The sequence below is a fragment of the Chrysemys picta genome, chromosome 3 (assembly GCF_011386835.1).
Source record: "Chrysemys picta bellii isolate R12L10 chromosome 3, ASM1138683v2, whole genome shotgun sequence".
Classification (NCBI taxonomy): domain Eukaryota; kingdom Metazoa; phylum Chordata; order Testudines; family Emydidae; genus Chrysemys; species Chrysemys picta.
The window spans coordinates 184,284,429-184,312,083 of NC_088793.1; the positions used below are offsets into that span (position 1 = coordinate 184,284,429).

Consider the following 27,655-nt stretch of genomic DNA (forward strand, 5'->3'; position numbering starts at 1 on the left):
TTGTGTTGTACATTTTTACAGATTTTATTTCAGAGATAAGATAAGAAACACACAGATAAGATACAAAAAATTAAGGAGTATTATTTCCCTGTTTAAAATGTAATTGAATTGAAATTAATTTTGTGGCTAAATTTTTTTTTTTAAGAGAATATTTCTTTTTCTCCAAAGTTAAGTCCAAAGCAGATAGCAAAGAGTTACAAAGGGATCTCATAATACTGAGTGACTGGGGAACAAAATGGTAGATGAAATTCAATATTGATAAATGCAAACTAGTGCACATTGGACAACATAAAAATCCCGACTATACATGTTTTTAATTAAGTAAATACTAATGGGAATTGTGTGATCATGGGAGACTAACTTCCCAGATATAGACTGGAGGACAAGTGCTAGGGCTCAGATTTTCCTAGATGCGATAGCTGATGGATTCCTTCACCAAGTAGTTGCTGAACCAACAAGAGGGGATGCCATTTTAGATTTGGTTTTGGTGAGTAGTGAGGACCTCATAGAAGAAATTGTTGTAGGGGACAACCTTGGTTCGAGCGATCATGAGCTAATTCAGTTTAAACTAAATGGAAGGATAAACAAAAATAGATCTGTGACTAGGGTTTTTGATTTCAAAAAGGCTAACTTTAAAAAATTAAGGAAATTAGTTAGGGAAGTGGATTGGACTGAAGAAAAAATGGTTACTCACCTTTGTAACTGTTGTTCTTTGAGATGTGTTGCTCATATCCATTCCAATTAGGTGTGCACACGCCGCGTGCACGATCATCGGAGAAATTTTCTACCCTAGCAACACCTGGTGGGTCAGCTGTGGAGCCCCCTGGAGTGGCGCCTTCATGGCGCTGGATATATACCCCAGCCGACCCAGCGCCCCCTCAGTTCCTTCTTGTCGGCTACTCCGACAGTCGGGAAGGGGGGCGGGTTTGGAATGGATATGAGCAACACATCTTGAAGAACAACAGTTACAAAGGTGAGTAACCGTTTTTTCTTCTTCGAGTGCTTGCTCATATCGATTCCAATTAGGTGACTACCAAGCCTTACCTAGGCGGTGAGGTCGGAGTGAGACATCGCTGTGTGCAAAACCGCTGAACCAAATGCACCAGCGCATAGTGAGCAGTGAAGGTGTGGGACGATGACCAAACTGCAGCTCTACAAATGTCCTGGATCGGGACTTGAGCCAGGAAGGCAGTCAAAGAGGCTTGGGCCCTCGTGGAGTGGGCGGTGAGGCATGGCGCTGGGACACCAGCCAGGTCGTAGCAAGCACGAATGCAGGACGTGATCCAAGAGGAGAGACGTTGGGAGGAGACCGGTAGGCCTTTCAGCCGGTCGGCTACTGCAACAAAGAGTTGTGTCATCTTTTGAAATGGTTTCGTACGCTCAATATAGAAAGCAAGGGCCCTGCGCACGTCCAAGGAGTGCATACGCTGGTCTTGGTGTGTGGCTTAGGATGGAAGACCGGGATGAAATATATCCTGGTTCACATGAAAAGCTGATACAACCTTGGGAAGGAAAGCAGGGTGGGGGCGAAGCTGCACCTTGTCTTTATGGAAGACTGTGTACGGAGGCTCAGATGTGAGGGCCTTGAGTTTAGAAACACGCCTTGCTGAAGTGATGGCTACAAGGAAGACTGTCTTCCAAGATAGGTAAAGGAGCGAGCAGGTAGCCAATGGCTCGAATGGGGGTCCTGTGAGCTTGGAGAGAACCAGGTTAAGATCCCACGCCGGAACGGGTTGGCGTTGCTGTGGGTAAAGGCGGTCTAAGCCCTTGAGGAATCTGACAACCATCGGGTTAGAGAAGACCAAGGAAGCGTGTTCTCCTGGATGGAACGCCGATATAGTGGCCAGCTGAACCCTGACTGAAGATATCGCCAGGCCCTGCTGTCTCAAGGACAGGAGATACTCGAGTATAATTGGAATAGACGCCTGCAAAGGGGGCGTGGCTCGCTGGTCGCACCAACAGGAGAACCGCTTCCACTTGGCTAAGTAAGTGGTCCGTGTAGAGGGCTTTCTACTTCCCAATAGAATCTGTTGCACTGGATGTGAGCATTGTAGCTGTCCGATTCAGCCAGGGAGCATCCATGCTGTAAGGTCGGGGTGACACAATCGGCCGTGGTCCTGGGAGATCAAATCTGGGCACAAGGGAAGCGTGATCGGAGTTTGAACCGATAGCTCCAGAAGCGTGGTGTACCAGTGCTGTCTTGGCCAAGTTGGAGTGACTAGAATCACACATCCCTGGTCTCTGCGTAGTTTGAGCAGTACCCTGTGGACCAGTGGGAATGGAGGGAAAGCATAAAACAGCTGGTCTTTCCATGTTAGAAGGAAAGCGTCTGACAGGGAGCCCGGAGATCGCCATTGTAGGGAGCAGAACACGTGGCACTTCCTGTTGGCTCATGATGCAAACAGGTCTACCTGGGGAAATCCTCACCTCTGGAAGATGGAATAGATGATGTCCGGGCGAATCGACCACTCGTGTGTCTGGAAGGATCAGCTGAGACGGTCTGCCAGAGTGTTCTGGACTCCAGGGAGGAACGATGCCAGGAGATGTATCGAGTGGGCAATGCAGAACTCCCACAGGTGAATGGCCTCTTGGTATAGGGGAGACGATCGGGCTCCTCCTTGCTTGTTGATGTAGAACATGGCCGTGGTGTTGTCTCTGAGGACTAACACGCAGCGGCCATGCAGGAGACCGAGAAATGCCTGACAGGCTAGGCGCACCGCCATCAGCTCTCGAACATTGATGTGCAGAGCTAGTTGGGATGCGGTCCACAGGCCTTGGGTATGGTGCTCCCCGAGATGAGTGCCCCAACCTAGAGATGAGGCGTCCGTGACCAGGTGCAGGGAGGGTTGTGGGGCGTGAAACGGCACTCCTGCACAAACCGCCTTGTGATCCAGCCACCAGGTGAGAGAGGTCAAGACCGAGTTCGGAATTGTGACCACCATGTTCAGGCTGTCCCGAGAAGGGCGAATCACCGAGGACACCCAGGCCTGAGGTTGACGAAGCCGAAGTCTGGCATGTCTGGTTATGTAAGTGCAAGAGGCCATGTGACCCAACAGACCGAGGCACATCCTTACAGTGGTAATTGGGAAGGCCTGGAGTCCGTGGATGATGTTCGCGATGGTGCGAAACCGAGTGCCTGGCAGAAGAGCTCGGGCGAGTGTGGAGTCTAAGACTGCCCCGATAAACTCTATTCTCTGGGTCGGCTCCAGAGTGGACTTCTCTTTGTTGAGTAGAATGCCTAAGTCGTGGAATGTTTGTAGTATTATCTGGACGTGCGCCTGAACTTGCTCTCTGGTGCGGCCGCGGACTAGCCAGTCGTCTAGATACGGGAACACCTGTATCCTTTGTCACCGAAGGTATGCTGCCACGACAGCCATACATTTGGTGAACACTCTCGGAGCCGCGGACAGTCCGAAGGGAAGGACAGCAAATTGGTAGTGTACCTTGTTTACTACAAAACGAAGGAAGCGCCTGTGAGGGGGGTAGATTGCTATATGAAAATATGCATCCTTCATGTCGAGGGCGGCGTACCAGTCCCCAGGATCCAGGGAAGGGATGATGGTCCCCAAGGAGACCATGCGGAACTTCAACTTTACTATGAATTTGTTGAGTCCGCGTAAGTCTAAAATGGGTCGCAGACCCCCTTTTGCTTTGGGGATCAGGAAGTAGCGGGAGTAAAACCCCTTGCCCTTCAACTCTGGGGGAACCTCCTCTATGGCCCCCATAGAGAGGAGCCCAAAAACCTCCTGTATAAGGAGATGCTCGTGAGAAGGGTCCCTGAAGAGGGACGAAGAGGGAGGGTGGGAGGGGGGAAACGAAGAAAACTGGAGGGCATATCCCCTCTACACCGTGCGAAGGACCCAACAGTCCGAAGTTATAAGAGACCAAGCACAGTGGAAACGGGAGAGGTGATCCCGAAACAAATGAGATGGACCCTGGGTAGTGGCTGGTGCGCCATCCTCGGGCGCAGCTTCAAAAGTTTTGCCTAGGTCCTGAAGGTGGCCTAGGGGGGCCGTGGTTCTGACCGGGTTGGGGTCCGGTCGGCCTCCGTCTACCACCTCGTCCCCGCCTTCTGGGGAAGTCCTGTCTCGGACGAGGAGGAGGGTAGAACCTTTATGGCTGTGGCCTAAAGGGCCTGCGTTGAGGTCCTGGGACATGCATCCCCATGGAGCGCATGATGGTTCTCGAGTCTTTGAGGCTCTGTAACCTAGAGTCTGTCTTATCCGAGAACAAGCCTTGGCCCTTGACCGGCAGATCCTGCAGGGTCTGCTGCAGTTCTGGCGGTAGCCCCGAAACCTGGAGCCAAGAGACACATCGCATGGCTATTCCAGACGCTAGAGTCCTGGCGGCTGAGTCCACAATGTCGAGGGAGGCCTGCAAGGAGGTTCTAGCCACCTTTTTGCCCTCCTCCACCAGGGCCCCGAACTCCTCCCTTGAGTCGTGGGGAACCAACTCTTTGAATCTACCATGGAAACCCATGAGTTATAATTGTACCGACTTAAGAGCGCCTGTTGGTTTGCGGTCCTGAGCTGCAGACCCCCTGCCGAATAGACCTTGCGTCCAAACAAATCAAAGCGCTTAGCGTCCTTTGATTTGGGCACTGCCGCCTGCTGGCCATGGCGCTCTCTGGCGTTCACTGATGAGACTACCAGTGAACATGGTGGGGGATGCGTGTAGAGGTACTCATAGTCTTTAGAGGGCACAAAGTACTTCCTCTCTACCCTCTGGCAGTTGGAGGGATGGAGGCCGGGGTTTGCCATAGGGCTGTAGCGTTAGCCTGAATTGTTCGGATAATGGGCAACGCCACCCGGGTTGGGGCATCAGATGAAAGGATGCTCACCACCGGGTCCTTCACCTCCGCTATCTCCTCGGCCTGTAGGTCCATATTTCTTGCCACCCTACGTAACAAGGCACGAAGATCTATAGGAGGTGGGCCTGACGGTGTTGTACCCGCCACTGCCTCATCTGGGGAAGATAAGGAGGACGCCTCAGGGGGTAAGGGATCTGTGTGAGGGTCTGGCTCCAAGGGACTTGGAGGTGCAGGATCCTCTGCGCCGGGGTCTGGTTCCTGCGTGGGCGTCAGGGCCGGAGCCTCCATACCCCCTGGGGGAGGATGGGAGATGGTGGCCTCAGGAATCCTGGGCTCAGAGTGAGACGAGCGAGAGGCCGCTAGTGGAGCCCCTTGAGCCTGGTGATACGCCCAAGGGGTCCAGAAAGACCAATGCGTAGGGTCTTGTGGAAGGTTGTCTGCCCCCTCCTGCTAGTGACCCAAGTCGTCTGCGGCTTGACCCTGAGCAGGGTACGTTGAACGGAGCCCCTTCAGAAGAGTGAGACGCTGATCTCGAGGGCCAGGGCGGTGCCGAGCTTGGGTCCAGGGAAACCTGCTGGTACGGTGCCGAGCGGTGCCGATCAATCGGCGAGCGGTCTCTGCGTGGTGCCGGTGAATGGTACCGGGATCGAGAATGGTGCTGATATGCATGTCGGTACCGGGATCCGGATCTGGACGATGAAGACCGTCTGTAATCTTGGTGCCGGGAGCGGCCTCGGGAATGGGAGCGGCGCTCATACCGGTGCCGAGAGCTGTGCCTTGACTCCGACCGGTACCGATGCTCGGGTCGGTGCCGAGAAGAGGACCGGTGCCAGGAGGTAGATCTGTGCCGCGAGTACGACCGGCACCGAGATGGAGATCGGTGCTGGGACTGCGAGCGGCGTCGAGACCTGCTCCGAGACCGGGAGTGGAGCCGCGAGTCCATGCCCAGAGATGGCGGCCGTATCAGGGTAGGCTTGCCCCTGGACTGTACCATACGAAGGGCATGCGGTGCCGCGGGTTGAGAAGGCGCCGGCTCCGTGAGGGCGATGAGGTCTCTCGCTGTGGCAAACGTCTCCGGTGTAGAAGGGAGACAGGGCTCCACCACCTGACGAGGCGGTGAGCCAGTCCGCACCGGACTCAACGGCTCTACACCCGGCGCCGGAGTCAACGGTGCTGATGATACTTGCACCCTCTGGCGTTCGGAAGCCGGGCGTGGCTCTACCACCGGTGCGGGGGAGCCGGTGCCTGTTGGATGGCAGTGTCCTGAGTTTTACGGGGCCTTTTATGTCCCGGAGACAGGGACCGGCGCCGAGGGGCTTGCGGCGGACGCAGTGCCGAGGGAGGACGGTGCCATGACGCCTTTTCCACGTCTGCCTGTGGTGCAGTACCGGACGGAGCCGCTGGGGCACTACGCACGGAGGCGCTTGGTGCCGGAACCTGGCGCGCTGAAGGAGGATCCGGGCTAAGTGCCACTTCCATGAGGAGCTGCTTAAGCCTGAAGTCCCACTCCTTTTTCGTCCTTGGCCTGAAAGCCTTGCAAATCTTGCACTTATCCGTTTGGTGAGACTCCCCTAAGCACTTCAGACAAGAGTCATGGGGGTCTCCCGTTGGCATAGGCCTAGCATAGGCTTAAAGCCGAGAGCCTTGGGCATGAGTCCGGCTGTGTGCTGGGAGGGGGAAGGGGGGAACAAAGGCCCCCTTAACCCCCGCTAACTACGAAAAATTATTTATAACTATTAACAACAACTGCTAATCTAAAAAACACAATTAACAACTATCTACAAGAATCAAGGGGTAAAGCTAGGGAGAGTGGAGAACAGCTATGCCGCGCTCCACATTTCCAACGACTGTCACGGGCGGTAAGAAGGAACTGAGGGGGTGCTGGGTCGGCTGGGGTATATATCCAGCGCCATGAAGGCGCCACTCCAGGGGGCTCCACAGCCGATCCACCGGGTGTTGCTAGGGTAGAAAATTTCTCCGACGATCGTGCACGCAGCGCGCGCACACCTAATTGGAATCGATATGAGCAAGCACTCGAAGAAAAACTTGTGAATCTAAAGGTGGAGGAGGCCTGGAATTACTTCAAGTCAAGGTTGCAGAAACTATCAGAAGCCTGCATCCCAAGAAAGGGGAAAAAATTCATTAGGAAGGAGTTGTAGACCAAGCTGGATGAGCAAGCACCTCAGAGAGGTGATTAAGAAAAAGCAGAAAGCCTACAAGGAGTGGAAGATGGGAGTGATCAGCAAGGAAAGCTACCTTATTGAGGTCAGAACATGTAGGGATAAAGTGAGAAAGGCCAAAAGCCATGTAGAGTTGGACCTTGCAAAGGGAATTAAAACCAACAGTAAAAGGTTCGATAGCCATATAAATAAGAAGAAAACAAAGAAAGAAGAAGTGGGACTGCTAAACACTGAGGAGGAGTCAAGTATCAGAGGGGTAGCCATGTTAGTCTGAATCTGTAAAAAGCAACAGAGGGTCCTGTGGCACCTTTAAGACTAACAGAAGTATTGGGAGCATAAGCTTTCGTGGGTAAGAACCTCACTTCTTCAGATGCAAGTAATGGAAATTTCCAGAGGCAGGTATAAATCTATATGGAGATAACGAGGTTAGTTCAATCAGGGAGGGTGAGGTGCTCTGCTAGCAGTTGAGGTGTGAACACCAAGGGAGGAGAAACTGCTTGTGTTTTACTGAGGATAGAGTGGAGGTTAAGGATAATCTAGGCATGGCCCAATATCTAAACAAATACTTTGCCTCAGTCTTTAATGAGGCTAACGAGGAGCTTAGGGATAATGGTAGGATGACAAATGGGAATGAGGATATGGAGGTAGATATTACCACATCCGAGGTAGAAGCCAAACTCGACCAGCTTAATGGGACTAAATCGGGGGACCCAAATAATCTTCATCCAAGAATATTAAAGGAACTGGCACATGAAATTGCAAGCCTATTTGCAAGAATTTTTAATGAATCTGTAAACTCAGGGGTTGTACTGTATGACTGGAGAATTGCTAACATAGTTCCTATCTTTAAGAAAGGGGAAAAAAAAGTGATCCGGGCAACAACAGGCCTGTTAGTTTGACATCTGTGGTATGCAAGGTCTTGGAAAATTTTTTGAAGGAGGAAATAGTTAAGGACATTGAGGTCAATGGTAATTGGGAGAAAATACAACATGGTTTTACAAAAGTTAGATCGTGCCAAACCAACCTGATATCCAGGAAAACCTGTCATATGAAAGGAGACTCAAAGAGCTTGGCTTGTTTAGCCTAACCAAAAGAAGGCTGAGGGGAGATATGATTGCTCTCTATAAATATATCAGAGGAATAAATACCAGGGAGGGAGAGGAATTATTTAAATTCAGTACCAATGTGGACACAAGAACAAATGGATATAAACTGGCCATCAGGAAGTTTAGCCTTGAAATTAGACAAAGGTTTCTAACCATTGGAGGAGTGAAGTTCTGGAACAGCCTTCCAAGGGGAGCAGTGGGGGCAAAAGACATATCTGGCTTCAAGACTAAGCTTGATACGTTTATGGAGGGGATGGAATAATGGGATAGCCTAATTTTGGCAATTAATTCGTCTTTGACTATTAGCGGTAAATATGCCCAATGACCTGTGATGGGATGTTAGATGGGGTGGGATCTGAGTTACTACAGAGAATTCTTTCCTGGGTGTCTGGCTGGTGAGTCTTGCCCACATGCTCAGGGTTTAGCTGATCACCATATTTGGAGTTGGGAAGGAATTTTCCTCCAGGGCAGATTGGCAGAGGCCCTGGGGGTTTTTCGCCTTCCTCTGCAGAGTGGGGCACAGGTCACTTGCTGGAAGATTCTCTGCACCTTGAAGTCTTTAAACCATGATTTGAGGACTTCAATGGCTCAGACATAGATTTGATACAGGAGTGGGTGGGTGAGATTCTGTGGCCTGTGTTGTGCAGGAGGTCAGACTAGATGATCATAATGGTCCCTTCTGACCTTAAAGTCTATGATTCTATGATATAAAATGATGGGGTCTAAATTAGCTGTTATCATTCAAGAAAGAGATCTTGGAGTCATTATGGATAGTTCTCTGAAAACATCCACTCAATGTACAGAGGTAGTCAAAAAAACTAACAGAATGTTGGGAATCATTAGGAAATGAATAGATAAGAAGATAGAAAATATTATATTGCCTCTATATAAATCCATGGTATGCCCACATCTTGAATGCTACGTGCAGATCTGGTCACCCCATCTCAAACAAGATATATTGGAATTGGAAAAGATACAGAAAAGGGCAATAAAAATGATTAGGGGTATGGAGCAGCTTCCATATGAGGAGAGATTAATAAGACTGGGACTTTTCAGCTTGGAAAAGAGATGACGAAGGAGGGATATGATAAAGTTCTATAAAATCATGACTGGTGTGGAGAAAGTAAATAAGGAAGTGTTATTTATTCCTTCTCATAACGCAAGAACTAGGTGTCACCAAATGAAATGAATAGGCATCAGATTTAAAACAAACAAAAGGAAGTATTTCTTCACACAACACACAGTCAACCTATAGAACTCTTTGGCAGAGATTGTTGTGAAGGCCAAGACTATAACAGGGTTCAAAAAAGAACTAGATAAATTCATGGAGGATAGGTCCAACAATGGCTATTAGCCAGGATAGTCAGTGATGGTGTCCCTAGCCTCTGTCTGCCAGAAGCTGGGAATGGGCGACAGGTGATGGATCACTTGATTATTACCTGTTCTGTTCATTCCCTCTGAAGCACCTGGAATTGGCCACTGTCGGACGACAGGATCCTGGGCTAGATGGACCACTGATCTGACCCAGTATGGCCATTCTTATGTATGTTCTATCTTAGATTTATTTTAAAATAGTTTCAACTTCATATATTGTAATTGCTCCTATTTTAATATTTACTAAATGCATTTGAAGGTCTATTTTATTAATATTCTTCCCTAATTTGGAAAACGAAGAGCGTAAAGCAGTGGTGGGCAACCTGTGGGCTGCACGCAGCCAGTCAGGGTAATCCACTGGCAGGCTGCCAGATGGTTTGTTTACATTTGTACAGCTTCCCGCAGCTTCTAGTGGCTGCGGTTTCCTGGCCAATTGGAGCTGCGGGAAGTGGCTTGGGCCACAGGGATGTGCTCGCCGCCGCTTTCCGCAGCTCCCATTGGCCGGGAAGGGCAAACTGCTGCCACTCGGAGCTGCAGGTGGCCATGCAAATGTAAACCAACTGTCTGGCGGCCCGCCAGCCGATTACCCTGACAGGCTACATGCAGCCCGTGGGCCGCAGGTTGCCCACCACTGGCATAAAGTGTTAAAAGAAAAACATGCCATGCATTTTTTATTTTATTATTTTACCAGACCATCTTACAAACACAGTCATGGAAAAGAAGCACAGATGGCAATTCACCTGCACCATACCTTTGACTTCATGAAGTGAAGCGTTGTTATTGCTATTACTAGTGGATGTTCTGCCACTATCAAGGCTGGCTGGTCTGGAAGCTAAATGAAAAGTAAGGAGACAGAATGATAAACAAAATTTTAGCAGATGACACTATGCCTTTACATTCTGATCACAGAATGCTCTGAGGTAGGAATCATGCACTATTTCACAGGCTGAGCACCCCCATTGTCAACAAAGTGTTGTTTCTTATAGATCAGAAAGCGAAGGGATTACCAGGCAGTCCAAGAGGACACTTTAGTAAAGGATGCTACGGGAACAGTAAGATACAAGGGGAAGAAAAATAGAAAACAGAGTGCATGTTTAGAACTGAAACAGATTTGCTAGTGGGAAACCAGGATTTTACAGAAGAACACAATGGCGTGCAGAAAGCTGCTTGTGATTTGGTCACTTACAACAAATTTGACAAGTAACCCTGCACACTGTAGAAATGCCACAAACAGGAGAAGCAAGAGCATCTGCATAGTTAATGTCCTGTGCTCCTCCCCAATATAAGCAGGGGCACTGGAACAATTTGTATAATGAGGGTGCTGAGAGCCATTGAACTAAAACTAAATGCTGTATATAATGGAATCCACTTCAAGCCAGAGGGTGCTGCAGCACCCCCCACACCCCTAGTTCTAGCACCTATTAATACAAGGGAAATAATTGCACTGTTAATATTTTCCAAAATACTAAATAACAATATTTTATTTCAATTTTGTTTATATTCATTTTAAAATTTTAGTAAAGAAAAATAGTTTGTTTTATTTCTTGTAAGTGCTTCTATTTTAGCTTTTCACTCTGTATTTTACTTGATGAAAAGACTTATTTTGTACTATGAAATATATAAAACTTTACTTTAAAATCAAGAAATGAATCACTGAAATCTAAAGGTTTTTTTTAATGCAAGTCAAAATTTCCTTTCTTTCACAATTAAACCCAAATATATTTGAAAATGGGCAAAAAAAATTTGTATTCTGTTAAGATGCATTTCACAGATATCTTCTACTAAATATACACAACTGTTAGTGGAAAGATTATTCTATAAAAAAAGAAAAAGTATTAGGTTTGAAGAAATGGCATTATATAGTCAAGTCATACGCAAATTATAGAAAACATGCTCACTTGCAATGCTGTAATTCACTGTGTGGGCAAACATCGTTAGCATTCACATCATATATTCTCAATTTATTATTTAATTAAAGTTCACATCTTACCATGAACTCTTGATCCTGTACTAGAATCATCACTAATGCCTTGTGGACTTACATCTTCAAAGGATGTAGTATCTATACATAAAGACATAAAACAGTATATAAATTAAATTTCACAGCAAAAATGTAATTTAAACATTTGTCATCTGTAAAATGTAATGAAATAATTATTTGAAATACAATTCATCTTTGCTTATGTAGCCTTTCTGTAGGAAAAAAATCTAAGGTATTTTACAATTAAAGCTATTAAACCCATTCAATTACTTCTTAGTACTGTAATTCAATTATTCAGGTTGTTTGCTACAGAAGAATATGAAATATGAAGGAGTAAAAACGGATTTATATAAAATTGTTACCAATATAATCATGACAGAGCAAAAAGCTTCTACCTATACCTTTATTATTTAGCAATTGCTTGGATCTGAAGCCTGAAGAAGAGTTGACAGTTGCAAAGTTGATAGCTGTAGTAGAGAAGGCCATAGCTCCCAATTCTTTTTTCCTTTTACCTGTAGATACATCATCAGGGCCCTCCAGATGCTCAGAACTACCTGTCCATTGTCCTCCTGCTAGGACCATGGACTGCACCAGGTCATTCATGGCTGGGATGCAAATGAAAGCAAATGAATCAGCACGGTTCAATGTATTTTTTTAATTCCTATTTTGTATTGTAAAAAGTTTGACATTTGTCTAAGCATCAATGCATACTGAATATTGAAAGCTACAAACACAAGATCATCCATGTTATGACATGCAATCAGCTCAATGAATGAAAAGTACTACAGGCCATACTTTCAGTTCAGATATGATTTTTAATAAATATTATTAGATACAAGTGCCATGCTTGTGCTGCAATGATATGCAATATATATGTTAGAAGCTTTGATATGTTGTTTTGCAAAGACAAATGGAATGAATAAGGGTAAGATGGGTAGAGATGCTAACACAACATGAATTTTGGCAATGGTTGGGGTCCTTGTTCAGTGCAGGTTACTGCAGGTATACTGTATTTTGCATTATAGTATTTAAAAGGATCTACTATAGAAGTATCCACCCCCTTTTTAAAAAACAGAACATTTTAGTAAAGAAGAAATGACACACATTTGAAAAGAGTAACAGACCACTTTATATCCTTGCACTATTTTCTCTATAGATTCTTTAAACCAAAAATGTAAGATATTTGTGGTTTATAAAAATGCTTACTAAAAGTGGAATTTAAAACTATTCAAATGTCTAGAGTGCACTGTACATTCATATACACATGCATGCACAATGTGTATATATAATAAATATGTTTACAAATATATAAAATGTAATCACAATAAATTGCGTATGTGTATATATAATATATATATTATTCAGTGCCAAGGTTTTAAAAAAAATCTTACAGCTTCTTGTATTATAGCAGGACTTGCACATTGCAAAATAGTAAAAAAACAGCACAGTCCAGGGGAAAGGTTAGTGAAAAATTAGTAAAGGAAGCCAGTGTAGCCATTTAAAAGAAGCTGAACTGTCAAAGTCTTACACATGGAGCGACGGTAGATGGCCTTCATTTTGTCTTTTTCCTTCGGTCTGTTCCTCAAAAAGGGCAGTCTTTTCAGTGCAATCACTTTTATGTCATAGCATGAGGAAAAACGGAAACAGGGAAATGAAAGAAAAAAGGGAGAAGAACAGATGGAAGTTAATGTTGAAACTAAGGATAGAAATGAATGTTTGAGCTTCAGCTATGTATGCTATGCTAAAAACTATTATTCTCATGCTGCTGAGTGATAATGAAATATGAAAACTAGGCTATGAAACCTTCAATATACTCAAAAGCACTGAAGACAATGGAGAGAAATGTAATATACTTTCGTATCAGAGGGGTAGCCGTGTTAGTCTGAATCTGTAAAAAGCAACAGAGGGTCCTGTGGCACCTTTAAGACTAACAAAAGTATTGGGAGCATAAGCTTTCGTGGGTAAGAACCTCACTTCTTCAGATGCAAGTAATGGAAATCTCCAGAGGCAGGTATAAATTAGTATGGAGATAACGAGGTTAGTTCAATCAGGGAGGGTGAGGTGCTCTGCTAGCAGTTGAGGTGTGAACACCAAGGGAGGAGAAACTGCTTCTGTAGTTGGATAGCCATTCACAGTCTTTGTTTAATCCTGATCTGATGGTGTCAAATTTGCAAATGAACTGGAGCTCAGCAGTTTCTCTTTGGAGTCTGGTCCTGAAGTTTTTTTGCTGTAAGATGGCTACCTTTACATCTGCTATTGTGTGGCCAGGGAGGTTGAAGTGTTCTCCTACAGGTTTTTGTATATTGCCATTCCTGATATCTGACTTGTGTCCATTTATCCTCTTGCGTAGTGACTGTCCAGTTTGGCCAATGTACATAGCAGAGGGGCATTGCTGGCATATGATGGCATATATAACATTGGTGGACGTGCAGGTGAATGAGCCGGTGATGTTGTAGCTGATCTGGTTAGGTCCTGTGATGGTGTTGCTGGTGTAGATATGTGGGCAGAGTTGGCATCGAGGTTTGTTGCATGGGTTGGATCCTGAGTTAGAGTTGTTATGGTGCGGTGCGTGGTTGCTGGTGAGAATATGCTTAAGGTTGGCAGGTTGTCTGTGGGCGAGGACTGGCCTGCCTCCCAAGGTCTGTGAAAGTGAGGGATCATTGTCCAGGATGGGTTGTAGATCACTGATGATGCGTTAGAGAGGTTTAAGCTAGGACTGTAGGTGATGGCCAGTGGAGTTCTGTTGGTCTCTCTACACAAACATCCCATACACAGATGGAATACAAGCTGTCAGGAACAGTATCCCTGATGATGACACAGCACAACTTATTGCTGAGCTCTGTGACTTTATCCTCACGCACAATTATTTCAAATTTGGTGACAATATATACCTCCAGACCAGTGGCACCGCCATGGGCACCCGCATGGCCCCACAATATGTCAACATTTTTATGGCTGACCTGGAACAACGCTTCCTCAGCTCTCGTCCACTCATGCCCCTTCTCTACCTACGCTATATTGATGACATCTTCAATTATCCCTCACTTTCACAGACCTTGGGAGGCAGGCCAGTCCTCGCCCACAGACAACCTGCCAACCTTAAGCATATTCTCACCAGCAACCACGCACCTGCCTCTGGAGATTTCCATTACTTGCATCTGAAGAAGTGAGGTTCTTACCCACGAAAGCTTATGCTCCCAATACTTCTGTTAGTCTTAAAGGTGCCACAGAACCCTCTGTTGTAATATACTTTGAAAGTTCAGAACTGCCAAATTCTTGAAAAAACAAAAGTAACTTTTCTTTGCAGAGATTTATATGAACAGATAAAGAGTTTTTCTAAGAAAGTGGAAAATAGATTTATTCAAAAGGCCTAAAATTTGATTACTTTGTGACTTTAATAAAACATCCACTTTTCTTCTCTAAAAAAGAGTTTGAATCTTAATTACTTGCTATAATGTGTCTTTTCTAATTTGCTTTTTTCTTGTACTTTTCACTCATGATTTATTATGTATTGTGCATATTAATAAATAACTAACTCTCTCTTTCACTCTTTGTTTCTGTACATTTTCTTTCTATGGACCATCTGTTCAAGGGACTATGTGAACGGAGTGCAGAAAATTGAAATAATAAACTACAAGTTTGTTATAAAGCTGCAGTGGTTGCTCAGATTTCCTGGTTGGCATGGTACCCTGCCAAATTGCTACTGGAAAAAAGTACCAAACAGAAGATTACCACCTCCACTTGATCACCCCCAAAAAAGCAAACAAAAAACAAACAAAATGGGGGTGTGGTTATGACACTTAGGGGAGTCAGAAAAGTTAAAATAATACCTGTAACATCTGCAAAAAGAACATTAAAATTATATTAATTATTACAATTAGAAAAAAGTCACATGTTACTCCTGGAGTGCAGTGCAGCAGTAACATGTTAATAGTGGACATCTGTGTCTTCATGTAGCATCATATAAATGTGTCAGCAGACTGCCAAGCATACAGGAGCCACATGCAAACAATGGTGATGCAAGGGCTTCATCTTTGACAGAAAGGTGCTCAGAAATCATAGATTTCTTACAAATGCCCAGACCCCTGCTTCATTTGCATGCTACCCGACATCACAATCTACAGGTTTTACACATGCCTTGTCATTTGCCTCAATTTGTTGAACCAATGGCATGTTACATAGCAATTTAATATACATGCACATGGATTTTCCTATATTTTTAGACACTTCTGCTCCTTCTGTATTTCTCTGCACAAAAGGGGAAATATACCCTATATTTTGTTATATTTCTTTTTAGTTTGGTTCAACAGAAAAAGTCAACATGTCCAATTTCTGGTATCGCCATTATGCAGTATTTCTAATACTGCTCTATTATAAGAACCATTTCATGTTAGAATTAATACAGCCAAGCAAAATCACCATGAAATGGTACCAGACCAAATAAATGCTACTTAGCCATAATTATGGTATAAAAATAAAAATAACACTGGTCTACAATTTTTGAGAAGTCGTCTGCTTCAGAGATAAAATGTGCTATTTATTATGTATTTTGATGTGCTGAATTCAAATATGACAATTAAAACAACTGATTGGCTACTGTTTCTAAGATATTTAAGTTTTTACATTTTATGTCTATGTATATTGTGTAGATAGTAGAGTTTTAATCATAAATTGTAAACCTAGGTCTTTTCATGTGTTTATGGTTGCTTTACATGATAATATTTCACCTGTTCTGTTTATGTAACACTTTAAAAATCAGCAAAAGGGTTATATAAATAAAATTTATTATGAAACAAAAGGCAAAAAACTATTATGTATATAGTTTAGACCTATTCAGTGTATACTCGGTGCTTCTTGGCTTGTCTCTTGTATTCATTAAATGGAGCATCTCTTGTCACTGTCCAACAATAGTCTGCAAGCATTGATGGGCTCCATTTGCCCTGATAGCGTTTCTCCATTGTTGCAATGTCCTGGTGAAATCGCTCGCCGCTCACTGCTCCGCAGTTCGGTGGAAAAAAAAATCTAGATGAGAGTGCAAAAAATGTATCTTTGGTGACATGTTGCAACCAAGGCTTTTGTATGCCTTGAAGAGGTTTTCCACCAACAACCTGTAGTTGTCTGCCTTGTTGTTTCCGAGAAAATTTATTGCCACTAACTGGAAGGCTTTCCATGCCGTCTTTTCCTTGCGACGCAGTGCATGGTTAAATGCATCATCTCGAAGAAGTTCACGAATCTGAGGACCAACAAAGACACCTTCCTTTATCTTAGCTTCACTTAACCTTGGAAATTTTCCACAGAGGTACTTGAAAGCTGCTTGTGTTTTTTCAATGGCCTTGACAAAGTTCTTCAGCAGACCCAGCTTGATGTGTAAGGGTGGTAACAAAATCTGCCTTGATTCAACAAGTGGTGGATGCTGAACACTTTTCCTCCCAGGCTCCAATGACTGTCGGAGTGGCCAATCTTTCTTGATGTAGTGGGAATCTCTTGCATGACTATCCCATTCGCAGAGAAAACAGCAGTACTTTGTGTATCCAGTCTGCAGACCAAGCAAGAGAGCAACAACCTTCAAATCACCACAAAGCTGTCACTGATGTTGGTCATAGTTTATGCACCTCAAAAGTTGTTTCATGTTATCGTAGGTTTCCTTCATATGGACTGCATGACCAACTGGAATTGATGGCAAAACATTGCCATTATGCAGTAAAACAGCTTTAAGACTCATCTTCGATGAATCAATGACCAGTCTCCACTCATCTGGATCGTGAACGATGTTGAGGGCTGCCATCACACCATCGATGTTGTTGCAGGCTACAAGATCACCTTCCATGAAGAAGAATGGGACAAGATCCTTTTGACGGTCACAGAACATGAAAACCCTAACATCACCTGCCAGGAGATTCCACTGCTGTAGTCTGGAGCCCAACAGCTCTGCCTTACTCTTGGGTAGTTCCAAATCCCTGACAAGGTCGTTCAGTTCACCTTGTGTTATAAGGTGTGGTTCAGAGGAGGAGGATGGGAGAAAATGTGGGTCCTGTGACATTGATGGTTCAGGACCAGAAGTTTCATCCTCTTCCTCGTCTGACTCAAGTGAGAAAGATTCTGGTGCATCAGGAACCGGCAGTCCTTCTCCGTGGGGTACTGGGCATATAGCTGATGGAATGTTTGGATAATGCACAATCCACTTTTTCTTCTTTGACACACTTTTCCCAACTGGAGGCACCATGCAGAAGTAACAATTGCTGGTATGATCTGTTGGCTCTCTCCAAATCATTGGCACTGCAAAAGGCAAAGACTTCCTTTTCCTGTTCAACCACTGGCGAAGATTTGTTGCACAAGTGTTGCAGCATATGCGTGGGGCCCACCTCTTGTCCTGATCTCCAATTTTGCAAGCAAAATAAAGGTGATAGGCTTTCTTAACCATAGTGAAAAGCAACAGAGGGTCCTGTGGCACCTTTAAGACTAACAGAAGTATTGGGAGCATAAGCTTTCATGGGTAAGAACCTCACTTCTTCAGATGCAAGATGTCTTGCATCTGAAGAAGTGAGGTTCTTACCCACGAAAGCTTATGCTCCCAATACTTCTGTTAGTCTTAAAGGTGCCACAGGACCCTCTGTTGCTTTTTACAGATTCAGACTAACACGGCTACCCCTCTGATACTTAACCATAGTGGTTATACTGCGCTTTTGTGATGCAAAAGTCACTTCACTACAAACATAGCAGAAGTTATCTGCACTGTTCACATAAGGACGAGGCATCTCTGCTCACTTTGGCTAAACAGAAACGTGTCCCTTTGCAAAATCAAACACTGACAAATAAGAGAGCACGACACTGTATGATTTCTAGAGCTGATATAGGGCAATTTGTTCAGCAAAGTGATGTAAGCTTCGTTATGATTGCATCATCCATGACTTCTAGGAATAACATGATGCAATTCATATCATGTATGACGCAATACCAGCTTCAGATTGCATCATCCATTGTTTTGCCTAAAAAGCAAGTACTGTCCAAACCCAGTCATAGATGTATTCATAGATCCAGTCAAAGATGTATTTTAGTCATTTCTGGTTTAAATTGAGATCCCTTCCCTTTATAACTCACTTATCCTCCGCCATTCCCAAGTCAAGGGTCGTATGTACTGACCCAATAGCATATCTTGAAAACTAGAGCCAATCAACAATTTTAAGCATCATTTTCGTTCTCAGTGACCAAGAATTAGTAAAGTTTGACTACATTTATTTCAGTAGCTTTTTGGCTGTAGAGCAGTGTAATTACTAGCCTGTCAAAAAAAAATTCACTGGCCCCAAGTGAACAGGCAAATAGAATTTTGCACAGCTGGATTAACAATGTTAGAAATAGTATAACTTCCACTACTTAAATGGACATTGATAAGTAAATTTTTATCTATTAAAACATTCCTTTTATTACCTTTTGTAAATAAAGGTTGTTTCTGGTCTTGCACAAGAGTGCAAGTTGGGAAAAAATGTAAGGATCCCCTTGCACTCACGTACAACAGTCAGCCATGATACTGTGGAGGATTGCAAGCGCTGGTGGTATCCTTTCCAAAGGAGGAGTACTTGATTGAAAGTGGGTTATCACACTGCTTCCCCTCCACCTTTTGCACTCAGCACAGGGGGACATATACAGTGCACCACTTTGAAATGTGGTGGTGCTCCTGCTGCAGCATGCACGCCCCAGGAGATCTAGGAGGATGTATGATTGATTCAGCTAGATTGCCTGCAGAGAGTCCTGCTGCAACATGGCTCCATCAATTTAGCACTAAAATATTACAGTAAAAACAAAAGCTATATATTCTACAACTTCCATTACTGATTAAAACTGGTATAGTCTTGCATGCTTTAACCCACTGTTTCACAATGACCAGTTCGTGGACCGGCGCCGGTCCCTGAGATCTCCCTGACACAGTTTAGGAAGGCAGCAAGCCGGTCCCTGCTATCAAAAAGGTTGAGAAACACTGCAAAATGATGAACATACGGAGAATATTCACAGTTCTAAAGTACAATGGGATCTAGATCAGAGAGAAGCTGCTAATCCCTAATATAAGTCAACTGTTCATGCCTTTGGGTGGGGAAGAGTAGGGAGACATAAAGGAAAGACACACCAGTCAATATACGTGTTTCTCATATAGGAGACAAGTACACTTAATGCATGTTAACCTTTAGCTTGCTGATCGCATAGATATACTGGTAGGTAATCAAACATAAAATAAGCTTTTCTGACCTTCTTTCAGCTCAATAAACACAGCTACTTTCAATAATCAGGACAGAATGAGCTGAAAGCAATGTGAAAATGGACACTGATTGGCCACAGTAAGTTGAGTGATCATTAAAGTCTTCATAAAGAAGATATGTTGTCTATCTAGCTCTATAAAAGGATAGTTTTATTTCACTGTCACATGCCAAAAGAATGCATGCACCAGTATGAAGCTTATTTCTTGCTTTTGTGACAAATAAAGTATAAATAACTAGTTTTAGCATTAGTGACAGCGAAGTGAGGAACACACTGTGACAATAAGCACTCCCTGCATTCACATCATATACACTACTGTAATAATCTTTGAACAAAATATGCTTTGTGAAGTGTCATTTGAAAACTAATAACTCACTGATCATTGATATTCTTGTGTGATGTATGTACAGGGTGGGTATTAAGAGTGATGAATATATGCTGAAATTATGACTAAAGTGTGTGTAAACCAGGTATGTCATGGAGAGTTGGTAAACAGGACTGCACTAGACAAAGGAATATGTTTTCTCCACCTGGGAGTTACTTTCAAAGTACTTCGAAAGACAATGAGAATGTATTTACATTAGAGAGACAAGGTGGGAAATATTAATCTTTTATTGGGTAACTTCTGTTGCTGAGAGATATAGAACATATGTTGGTCCAATAAAAGATATTACTGTACCCACCTTGTGTCTCTCATATCCTGAGACTACAACACCACTGCATAAAATGTATTTACATATCATGTGAACAGATTCGTCTAGCTAACAAGGGGTGGAGGCAAAGTGGGGCAGAAGACAGCATGATGTAGACAGGAGAGAGAAGCTTGGTATGGGTTTTACTTTTCAAAGAATACATGGCAAAGGTTTACAGGTCTATAAAGATAGAGCGGCTGAATCTCAAGTGATAAGCAATTTAATCAACTGATTGTATACAATATTACTGTACCGTATTAGAAAAGTGTATAGAGCAGTGACACTCAGACTGAGGCTTGGCAGCCACAAGTGGCTCTTTAATGTGTCTCCTTGCGGCTCTTTGCAGCACATATTAAAACATGGTGTGATTTAATTATTAACCAATCTAAGTTATTAACCACTCAGGATGCTTTTACTATGTTATTAACCAATTGTAGAATACTTTGTCAGTTGTTTTGCTGTGAATTATATATATATATATATACACACACACACAGACACACACAGAGTAAATGAAACAATGAATTTATACAACTGTGGCTCTTTTGGGTAAAGTTGATCGCTAATTTGGCGCCTAAACCACTGATGTCTGAGTATCACTGGTACAGAGTGAGGTCTTTTCTGAAAGCCTATGGCACACTGGTGATTGATATCGTTGTGAATTGTATGCATTATCACTATATAAGGAATTATGGATACTCATTGATATTGGGCTGTACAGTCTCTCCAGACAGGAGGGAATGCCACAGCTATCTGCTTGTTTCCTATATAAATTAAGCGTGGTGGAATCAGAAACAATGGAAACCCAATTTACATAGAAATCATACAGGGGGATGAAAAGCCCACAGGAAGAGAAAGACACCATGAGATCATTCTGCCTCTTGAAAAAAGTTAATTGAATTTTGGAAGATATAAGCAAGGAGAGAAGCCATCTTGGGCATCCATCACTAGACAGATACAAGAGGCCAGAGCTCTTCCAAGCTGAGAAAAATATGTCCTTCAACCAAGGGGGGTTGAAGTCTCTGGAACTGAATATAGATGAGAAATCTGTTTAGGCAAAGATCTTTCACCTAAGATGACAAGGGAAGCAAGCACCTTGTACTTTTTGGGAAGGTCCTGACTGGGGGAAAGTCGGCCATGGAAGGGAAAAAGAATGACTAGGTAGAGAAACCAGCTTGAACAAAGACTATATCTTGCTAGATTAGGTTTTAGACTTTCAGATTCATTTTCACTTTTATTTGCTTGTAGCCCTTTCTAACTTTATTGCTTTTACTTAGCATCACTTAATCTATGTCCTATTGTTAATAAATCTGTTTTATTTTACTATAAACCAACTCAATGCTGCGTTTAAAAGGAAGGGTGCATTTACTCCAGTTAAGTTAATAAGCTGTGATGTAGTTTTGCCTCTTTAAATTATGGAGTAATGAACATTATTATTTCTCTGAGCTGCCCAGGAAAGGGCTGAACATATCAGGGCACACAGTTTTGGGGAAATTTGGGACCGGGAGTGTGTTGCGGTCATCTTGATGGTTGAAACCCACGCTGGTTGAAGACAGAGTGTGACTGGTATGTTGCTGGCAGGCTGCTGGCATCAGACTGTTGGACCCAGGGCTGCTGCTATATACAGATACTCATAATGGCAGGCTGCTTGTGAGCAGCCCAGGTTGGGAGCTACCGCACCAAAGAGCTGTGAGGCACCCAGGGTTACAAGGCAGGTGGTGACAAAATCCTTTACTGGTCTGGACTGCCACCTGAATCCCATGACACACAGTCCCTCTTTTTTCTTATTGAGGAGTTAATTTTATTGTGGTTGTTTCTAACTGCATTTTGTTTTTCATCCAAACTGACAAGAAATTACCTTTGATTATGTGTTTTATAAAACCTGTGTTCATACTACAAAAAGTATACAGTAACAAGTAAATAATTACAGTTAAGACAACAATTATCAGTACTTCATGGTGATTTTTAGTCTCTAAGAAACAGATCCACAAAAAGGGTTGGTTTGTGGCCCTCAGCATACCTACAAAATGTGAGATGTAGCTGCAGATACTGATGGCGCTAGCTCACTAAAGCAGATATCAAATCTGTCCTTTGGTAGAATCTGCTCTTCTTCTTGTTGGAATCACATATGTGCGGCCTATGGCTGAAACATTGCCTGAAAAATCCTTGTGACTGGTAAAAGTGGAAGTGCTTTTCTTGGCAGACACAAAGTAATGGCCAAAAGGTTTTAAACATGCCCTGGCATCTTTAATGTAGTGTATCTGTTTTGACACTGAACAATTCGGGGTCCTCAGAGATCATCTTCTGTTGCCTTTTGTACCCCTCATTAGTAAGGCAGAGGATTTCAGCCAAAAAGACAAGAACAACATTAAAGTGGTTGCCATTGTTCTCAAATGCAATTGGAAGAAGAGAAAGTTACTCAACTTGCAGTAACTGAGGTTCTTTGAGATGTGTGTCCCTGGGGGTGCTCCACTCCAGGTGATGGTGCGTCCCGGCGCTGTTGATCGGAGATCTTCGGTAGCAGTGCCTGGTCGGGACGCACACGCTCAGCTGCTGTCTTGTGGTCTCGTAAGAGTTTGCCTGAGTGCGCGCGTCTCGTGCACCCCTCAGTTCCTTCTCTACCATGAAGAAATCAGTATAGAACTCCAAAGTAGAGGGGAGGAGGGTGGGGAGTGGAGCACCCATAGGGACACACATTGCAAAGAACCTCAGTTACTGCAAGGTGAGTAACTTTCTCTTCTTCTTTGAGTGCTGTCCTTGTGGGTGCTCCACTCCACGTGAATGTGAAGCAGTACCCACTAAAGCTGGTAGGACTTAGGAGTTAGAATCATAGAATATCAGGGTTGGAAGGGACCTCAAGAGGTCATCTAGTCCAACCCCCTGCTCAAAGCAGGACTAATTCCCAACTAAATCATCCCAGCCAGGGCTTTGTTAAGCCAGGCCTTAAAAACCTCCAAGGAAGGAGACTCCACCATCTCCCTAGGTAATGCATTCCAGTGCTTCACCACCCTCCTAGTGAAATAGTGTTTCCTAATATCCAACCTGGACCTCCCCCACTGCAACTTGAGACCATTGCTCCTTGTTCTGTCATCTGCCACCACTGAGAACAGCCAAGCTCCATCCTCTTTGGAACCCCCCTTCAGGTAGTTGAAGGCTGCTATCAAATCCCCCCTCATTCTTCTCTTCTGGAGACTAAACAATCGCAGTTCCCTCAGCCTCTCCTCATAAGTCATGTGCTCCAGACCCCTAATCATTTTTGTTGCCATCCCCTGGACTCTTTCCAATTTTTCCACATCCTTCTTGTACTGTGGGGCCCAAAACTGGACACAGTATTCCAGATGAGGCCTCACCAATGTCGAATAAAGGGGAACGATCACGTTCCTCGATCTGCTGGCAATGCCCCTACTTATACAGCCCAAAATGCCGTTAGCCTTCTTGGCAACAAGAGCACACTGTTGACTCATATCCAGCTTCTCGTCCACTGTGACCCCTAGGTCCTTTTCTGCAGAACTGCTACTTAGCCATTCGGTCCCTAGTTTGTAGAAGTGCATGGGATTCTTCCGTCCTAAGTGCAGGACTCTGCACTTGTCCTTGTTGAACCTCATCAGGTTTTATTTTGGCCCAATCCTCTAATTTGTCTAGGTCCCTCTGTATCCGATCCCTACCCTCCAGGGTATCTACCACACCTCCTAGTTTAGTGTCATCTGCAAACTTGCTGAGAGTGCAGTCCACACCATCCTCCAGATCATTAATAAAGATATTAAACAAAATCGGCCCCAGGACCGACCCTTGGGGCACTCCGCTTGAAACCGGCTGGACACTAGACATGGAGCCATTGATCACTACCCGTTGAGCCCGACGATCTAGCCAGCTTTCTATCCACCTTACAGTCCATTCATCCAGCCCATACTTCTTTAACTTGGCAGCAAGAATACTGTGGGAGACCGTATCAAAAGCTTTGCTAAAGTCAAGGAATAACACATCCACTGCTTTCCCCTCATCCACAGAGCCAGTTATCTCATCATAGAAGGCAATTAGGTTAGTCAGGCACGACTTCCCCTTGGTGAATCCATGCTGACTGTTCCTGATCACTTTCCTCTCCTCTAAGTGTTTCATAATTGATTCCTTGAGGACCTGCTCCATGATTTTTCCAGGGACTGAGGTGAGGCTGACTGGCCTGTAGTTCCCTGGATCCTCCTTCTTCCCTTTTTTAAAGATGGGCACTACATTAGCCTTTTTCCAGTCATCTGGGACCTCCCCCGATTGCCATGAGTTTTCAAAAATAATGGCTAATGGCTCTGCAATCTCATCCGCCAACTCCTTTAGCACCCTCGGATGCAGTGCATCCGGCCCCATGGACTTGTGCACGTCCAGTTTTTCTAAATAGTCCCGAACCACTTCTTTCTCCACAGGGGGCTGGTCACCTTCTCCCCATATTGTGCTGCCCAGTGCAGCAGTCTGGGAGCTGACCTTGTTCGTGAAGATAGAGGCAAAAAAAGCATTGAGTACATTAGCTTTTTCCACATCCTCGGTCACTAGGTTGCCTCCCTCATTCAGTAAGGGGCCCACACTTTCCTTGACTTTCTTCTTGTTGCTAACATACCTGAGTTGCGGCAATGAGTACTGTAGACAGTACTGTATGGCCTACTATTGTGTCTGCTGTGGTATCCTGTGTGATAGCATAGTGTTTAGTAAATGTGTGTTCAGATGACCACATGGCCACCTTACAGATATCAGGAATGGGTACATTATGGAGGAAAACAACGGATGTTGACATAACTCAAGTAGAATGAGTTCTGATGCCTTTGGGCGGTTGAGCATTTTGAATGTGATAACAGGATCTGATGCAGTCAGAGATCCACTTGGAAAGTCGTTGTTTAGAAAGTGCTGCACCCTTTGATTGCTTGGTAGTGGAGACAAATAAGCGGGAGGGCTAATGAAATGGTTTAGTCCTATCTAAACAGAAGGCCAGTGCTTGTCTGACATTGAGGGTGTGCTGCGTTGCCTTGTGTGGAATCTCGTGAAGTTTGGTATAGAATGTAGGTAAGTATATGGTTGGTTAAGGTGGAAGGTTGATACCCCCTTAGGGAGAAATTTAGGGTGGGGTCGCAGAGTAACTTTGTCTTTGGAGAAGGTTGCATAGGGAGGATAGGCCATCAGGGTGCTGATTTCTCCCTACCTTCCTTGCTGATGTTATCGCAGCCAAGATGGCTACCTTCATGGACATATGAAGAAGAGATGAAGTAGCTAAGGGCTCGAATGGAGGTTTCATAAGACCGCAAAGAACGAGATTGAGATTCCATGCAGCTACGGATGCATAAACTTGGGGTAGAGATTTTCTAGGCCCGTGAGGAAGCGTTTTATGGTGAGGTGGGCAAAGAGTGAATATCCGTCTAACGAATCATGGAAGGTAGTAAGGGCTGCTAGGTGTACCCTGATGGAGCTGAGCGAGAGTCCGTCCTGTTTTAGTTTCAGGAGGTAGTCTAGAATGTTAGGAAGGGTCATGATATGGGGTGATAAATGTTTGTTTGAACACCACAGGGACAACCACGTCCACTTCTGCAGGTAAGTTTTATGAGTGAAGTCTTTTCTACTATGCAGGAGGACATATTGGCCTTGCTCAGAACAGGCTAATTCATGGTTCTGGAACAATGTCAGGTGGAGTTTCTGGAGCTGGGGGTGAAGAATTCATCCGTTGTCCTGGGAAAGGAGATCTGGTCTGTTGGGAAGAGTCCGTGGAGATGAGGAGCAGGTAAGGATACCATGTCTGTCTCGGCCAAGATGGGGCAATGAGTATGACCCGGGCCTTGTCGTCTCTGATCTTGCGTATGACTCTGTGTATCAGAGGGATTGGTGGAAAGGCATACAGGACAGAGTTTTTCCACGGGATGAAGCATCCTGCTCTGGAGCAAAAGAGGTGGCATTTCTGATTCAGGGTTGTGGCAAAGAGGTCTATTGACGGGGTGCTCCATTGGGAGAAGAGCTGTTGTAGTATCGTGCAATTCCCACTCGTGTTCTTTGGAGAAGTGTCTGTTGAGTGTATCGGCGGTAGTGTTGTGACAGCCAGGTAGGTACGACACAACAATTTGTATGTAGTGCTGTATGCACCAATTCCATAATCGTGGAAGCATGAGCGTGGGAGATTGTTGTTGAAAGGGAATGCCTATGCCAAGGTTCTCTGGTCTTGTCCACCGTTGCAGGGAAGCCAGTACGTTCGCTGAAGGAGTCAGCAGTGTGCAGAGGCTGTGCCTGATGGGGTTTGAAATTTGAGTTGAGCCAACTCTGAAGACATTTCATGTGCAGCCTGGCGTACTTGACCACAAAGGTGGTGGCTGCCATGTGTCCAATGAGCTATAGGCAAATTCTTGCCAGTATCCTGGGACGAACAGAGAGTGTACGTATGAGCTGTAAGATAGTGAGGAATCGGTTGTGTGGTAGTGAGGTTCTGGTTCGAACTGAGTCCAGGTGAGATCCAATGAATTCGATCTGCTGTGTAGGCATCAGGGTGGATTTTTGGACATTTATTTGTAGGCCCAAGCTGTGGAAGAGTGAAATGGTGAAATGGGTAACTTGAAGTGTCTCGTCATATGAGTTGCCCTTGATGAGGCAATCGTCTAGGTAGGGGAAATGTATGATCCCCTGTCTGCAGAGATGGGCCACGACTATGGCTAGGATTTTGGAGAATACTCTCATTGCTGTGGAGAGTCCAAAAGGGAGTACCCTGTATTGGAAGTGGTCGTGTCCGATTGTGAAGTGCAGGAAGTGTCTGTGGGCCGGATGAATGGATATGTGAAAATAGGCATCCTGTAGGTCAAGGGCTGTGAACCAGTCCCCTTGTTCCAGCACAGGATTATTGTGCCCAGTGTGACCATCTTGAATTTTTGTACTCTTACGAGAGCTCTGGGCTCGGGCCGGGAATGAGGAGTTCAGGGTCTGGGAAGGGGCTCTGGGCTGGGGCAGGGGGTTGGGGTGCAAGGGGGTGAGGGCTCTGGGTTGGGGTCGGGAATGAGGGATTTGGGTGCAGGAGGGGGCTCCAGGCTGGGGGGGGGGGGGCAAGGGATTTGGAGTGTGTGAGGGGGCTGCGGGTTGAGACAGGGAGTTGGGATGCAGGCTTACCTTGCATGACTCCCGGGCAGCAGCGTGGGGGTTGGGGGGGGAGGGGCTAAGGCAGGCTGACATAATGTTACGCATGCGCCGGAAGCAGCTAGCAGGTCCGGCGCTAGTAGGTGGCGGGGGAGGGGGCAGGAGGCGCTGCTCTCGCCCAC

The 27,655-nt window shown here is 44.9% G+C and overlaps 1 protein-coding gene across 16 annotated transcripts in view; it reads right to left on the reverse strand.

The window, feature by feature from the left end:
• Window positions 1-27,655, reverse strand: part of CCDC88A (coiled-coil domain containing 88A) — a 410,515-nt gene that overhangs the window by 60,659 nt on the left and 322,201 nt on the right. For 11 of the 16 annotated variants that reach the window (XM_065590781.1, XM_065590782.1, XM_065590779.1 and 8 more), the window contains 4 exons: window positions 12,980-13,063; window positions 11,853-12,056; window positions 11,461-11,532; window positions 10,222-10,302 (listed from right to left, as the gene is read on the reverse strand). In XM_065590781.1, the coding sequence (XP_065446853.1) occupies window positions 10,222-10,302; window positions 11,461-11,532; window positions 11,853-12,056; window positions 12,980-13,063 (441 nt within the window). The remainder of the gene's footprint in view (window positions 1-10,221; window positions 10,303-11,460; window positions 11,533-11,852; window positions 12,057-12,979; window positions 13,064-27,655) is intronic. The other 5 variants (XM_065590783.1, XM_065590776.1, XM_065590773.1 and 2 more) reach the window with 2 other exon arrangements.